We start from the raw sequence: 4,887 nt of genomic DNA on the forward strand, positions 1-4,887 counted from the left end.
AAACACGGCGAGTCGAGTTAATGCCAAAGAGATCAATTTTGGTCTCATCTGACCACAGCACTTTCTCCCAAGCCTTCTCTGAATCATTTAGATGTTCTTTGGCAAACTTTAAACGGGCCTGTACATGTGCCTTCTTGAGCAGGGGGACCTTGCGGGAGCTGCAGGATTTCAGTCCATTGCGGCGTAGTGTGTTACCAATGGTTTGCTTGGTGACTGTGGTCCCAACTGCCTTAAGATCATTAACAAGCTCCTCCCGTGTAGTTCGGGGCTGATCCCTCACCTTTCTCATGATCATCCTTACACCATGAGGCGAGATCTTGCACGGAGCTCCAGACCGAGGCCGATTGATGGTTGCTTTGTATTTCTTCCATTTCCGAATAATCGCACCAACAGTTGTCTCCTTCTCTCCAAGCTTCTTGCTTATGGTCTTGTAGCCTATTCCAGCCTTGTGCAGATCTACAGTCTTGTCTCTCACATTCTTTGACAGCTCTTTGGTCTTGCCCATGGTGGTGGGAGAGGTTGGAATGGAAGATACAGATTGTGTGCACAGGTGTCTTTTATACACCTAACGAGCTGACATTATGAGTAACTTCTTAAAGTGACAGGACTAATCTGTGTTCCAGATGGGCACATAACCAATCTGTGGGAGCCAGAATTCTTGCTGGTTGGTAGGGGATCAAATACTTATTTCACTCACGGAAATGCAAATCAATTTCTAACCTTTATATAATGCATTTTTTCTAGATTTATTGGTTGGTATTCTGTCTCTATCCATTAAAATAAACCTACCATAAAAATTATAGACCCGTCATTTCTTTGTAAGTGGGAAAACTTACAAAATCAGCAGGGGATCAAATAAATATTTTCCCCACTGTATTTGAGTTAATATTTCAGTTAATAAGGACTTTTTTTATAAATGGTTTTAGTTTAACTACAATAACCCTGCACCAGCGATCCTTCCGAAATCATTCTAATATGCTGATTTGTTTCTCAAGCAACATTTCTAATTATTATAAATGTTAATATGTTTTATGAAAACCATGTTACATTTTATTTTTCAGGATTCTGTGCATAGAAAGTTCAAAAGAACAACATTTATTCGAATTGGAAATCTTTTGTAACACTATAAATGTTTTTTATGTAACTTTTGATCAATTTAATGCATGCTTGATGAATAAATGTACTAATTTCTCTCTTTCTTTCAAAAAAATAAAATCTAACTGACCCCAAACTTTCAAACAGAAGTGTAAAATCTGTTAGCAATTATGCCACGGCAATATTAGTGTGCAAGTACCTGACAGTCGAATCAGAGGAGCCCGTCACTATGACTCTGTCATCGTACTGCAGACACAGAACTGAGCCAGTGTGACCCGTCAGGACCTTCAGACACTCCAGAGACTGTTTGTCCCAGATCTGACAGAGACAGAGAGAATGTGATAATCACCACAACAGACAGACAGACAGACAGACAGATCAACAGACAGACAGACCGACAAGACAAGACAGACAGATCAACAGACATACAGATAGACAAGACCGAAAGATAGACAGATCGACAGACAGACAGACAAACAGATAGGTACTTTGATGGAGTTGTCTCGCAGGCCGCTGATGATCTTGTCATCGTCGTACTGAAGGCAGTAAACACCTTTACTGTTCTCTGACCGGCACTGAATCCGCTGGAGATTGTGACGTCCACAACGCCAGTTTGCTTCAATAGTCTAAACAAACAGAATGAAGAAACAGGAGCATGAATGAGTGAAAGGGTGGGTGGATGGATGGATGAAAAGGCAATCCGATGAATGAGGTTGTAACTGGACGGACAGATTTATGGAATGGATGGACGCTCACCTCAATGTCTTGTATAATTTTGGGATAGAGTGAATGGTAGTATGAATTGGGCGGAACCTCGTTTGTTCGGTTCTTAAATAAATATTTCTCCCTGGGAACGAAAACAAGAAAAATTGATCAAGAGCATTTGCATGGCATGACTTTATTTTAATTACTGTTTTAACAGTTTTACAGTTAATGGTTTTAGATTTAGTTAACTATAATAAATAGTCTTTTTAAAATATGTCTACATAGTTTTTATTAAGTTTTAGTTTTAGTTATTTTAGTACTTCAACTTAAACTAAATGCCTTGGCAACTAGCTGAATTAAAATAAGATGAAAAATATAAATTTTTGTTTATTTTATTAGGTAAGGAAAAAGTTTTTGTAGTTCTCATTAATGAAAATAATCCTGTGTGGTAAAAATGGTAAAAGTAGATATTAAATAAATAAAATAAAAATCAAGTACTGAGAAAGAATGCACACCCACCATCTTCATTACATACATGATTAATTAATATTAACACATTTTACATACGAACACTTAAAATTAGGGCTGAACGATTAATTGCATTTGCGATAATATTACACTATTATAGAGGCTGTAATATTACACTATTATAGAGGCTGCGATTACACTCGGTCACGTGACACGCGAGAGTAAAGAGGTGTGTTCTTAAATAGAACAAGGCATCAGTTTAATGTCGCACGGCATCCAGTGTATACAGCGTCACTGATTATAATGATTTCTACTGTGTTTTGCCGCTCGCGTCCGGTGTAGACACGGTGTTTAATGTCGTTGGTGAGGAGGAAAGCCTGTGTGTGTCTTAGCGGACAGCAAGAAACCCACAAAAAATAAATAAATAACAGAGAGATAGAATAATAACATTTATTCTCTCTATGCTATTTTTCAATGTTTCAAGTGATGCAGGAGTTTTTGTTTTTTTTAAACGTTAAAAAAAAGCATACACTTTTCATAATGTTTAGTGAAATTATTTGGTACTCTGAGGTGGAAAGATTTTTTTTATAGGTTTAAAGGGAGGCAGGATCAAAAAAGTTTGAGAACCACTGGTCTAAAGTTAACAGACAGTGTTTAAAAAGTACAGCGCACATGTTTACATATGTTTATTACAGTGAGCTTGAATTACCTAAAGTAGTGTGGTAAAGCAACAGATTTGTATTTATATTTCTGCAATCTACTTTAGTTTGTGTGATTTGTTACTGACTTTCATATTAATGTTTACACCAAGCTTATTTGTTATTTGCTTTATGCTGTCATAATTATTACATGCTTACAAGGTTGGAAGTTCAACAAATCAGTCAATATACTGTGATTGTAGTTGTTAAATAAAAATGTCATTCATATCAATTCATGCATCACCTAATTTCATCGTAACAAATAGGCCTGGCCTACAGAAAAGAACATCTGTATCTGAATCTAATAGTGTGTTGGTCATACTATACAATGATTTATAGCTTGTCTTTGTTGAATAATACAGAACATAAAGAGCTTTAAAAAATAAATTGCATATTAAATCGCAATCGCAATATTGGTAAAAAGAATCGCAATTAGAATATTTTCCAAAATCGTTCAGCCCTACTTAAAATACTGTCAGCTTGTCGATGATCTCACAGGAGTGATGGGCATTGTGATTAATCACAATCATCACATGTATATCTGAGTTTGTCAGCACTAATTATGATTCACACCAAAGCACATGGTCCTAATATTTCAGGCATGTGTTCAAATTTGCAGTCAACAAAAATGAGTTATTAAAGGCAAAATAAGAAACACTGTTCTGACTGACAGATGACAGATGACATGGTATTAATAAGGAATAACTGACAACAAACTTGATTACTGATGCACACCTGGAGCACATTTATTTACAATTGAATTTTATTTTATTTTATTATTACTCAGCCTATTATTATCTCTAACTAAAATGAAAACCATAAAAACAGCTAGTTTCCAAGTAAACATTTCTTATTTTCGGTTAGCTTAAATTTAAGCACTAATATATATAATTTTTTACAGCTATTTGCCAAGGCAACATTTCTCATAAAAAACTACACTATGCTTTTGTGTATTTTAATATATACACACATAATATACATTATTTTAATATAAGTTATTGTGGACCATATCATTTTGTACTTGTCTTTTACAACAACAATCAAGATTTTAAAAGAAGATTGCACAGTTTTACACATGTTTGTTCAGAGTAAGAAAGCATGAGCGTCTGTGTGTGTTTTTACCACTGGTGGCGCTCTGACAGGCCTTTCCACAGCGGGTCTGTGCGCACCATCCTCTCGATGAGCTTCTTCCAGAGCATCCCGTCTGAAATGACCCGCTGCCATTCTCGACAGACCAGCTCAGCAGAGCACAGAGAACGAGCGTCGAGAAACGAGAGGATGTTCTCCGCTATGTGATCCAGACCCTGAGCTACAAACAAAGAGATTCAGTGAGAGCTACTGTACTGTACTGTACTGAGAGCCCTGAATAATCTATTTCACAGTTGTCCCTTGTTTGTCCTAAGCAGTTCAAATGTCTATATATAAACAAACAAAATGTGAAATAATTAATACAGGTCGGTACTAATTAAAAAAAAAAAAAAGTAATTCTTAAAATCTTTTTTTGTTTTTGTTTATTAATGTGGTTACAAGTATATATAGAATGTATATAACCATATCTATATATCCGGTTAATGTTGTAAACAAATGTTTTACACACACACACAGATACAAAATGTTATATGTATATATGCTTTGTTTCTGTTTATTGTATTTTATTTTTGCTATAAAAAGCTAACAAACTTATATAATAATATTATTATTATTTATTTATCGTTTAGGACAGTACTAATAAAGAAACTATAATTTAGGTTTATACTAAAAGAAAAAATTCTCTTTTTTTAATTATCAACTTTTTTTTTTTTTCCAGTTATGTGGTTACAAGTATATCTATGTTAAAAATACCTGAGGAATAAATAATAATTATTTAATATAATAATAATAATTATTATTATGCATATATACTGTTTTTATACATACACAC

At 34.6% G+C, this 4,887-nt stretch overlaps 1 protein-coding gene across 1 annotated transcript in view; it reads right to left on the reverse strand.

Moving 5' to 3' along the window:
- Positions 1 to 4,887, reverse strand: part of fbxw11a (F-box and WD repeat domain containing 11a) — a 32,042-nt gene that overhangs the window by 14,438 nt on the left and 12,717 nt on the right. Inside the window, exons 4-7 of the mRNA XM_016276353.1 lie at positions 4,089 to 4,275; positions 1,852 to 1,942; positions 1,584 to 1,721; positions 1,295 to 1,413 (exon numbers count right to left, since the gene is read on the reverse strand). Of these exons, the coding sequence (XP_016131839.1) occupies positions 1,295 to 1,413; positions 1,584 to 1,721; positions 1,852 to 1,942; positions 4,089 to 4,275 (535 nt within the window). The remainder of the gene's footprint in view (positions 1 to 1,294; positions 1,414 to 1,583; positions 1,722 to 1,851; positions 1,943 to 4,088; positions 4,276 to 4,887) is intronic.

Source organism: Sinocyclocheilus grahami, unplaced genomic scaffold (genome assembly GCF_001515645.1).
Source record: "Sinocyclocheilus grahami isolate Dianchi unplaced genomic scaffold, SAMN03320097.WGS_v1.1 scaffold102.1, whole genome shotgun sequence".
NCBI classification, from domain to species: domain Eukaryota; kingdom Metazoa; phylum Chordata; class Actinopteri; order Cypriniformes; family Cyprinidae; genus Sinocyclocheilus; species Sinocyclocheilus grahami.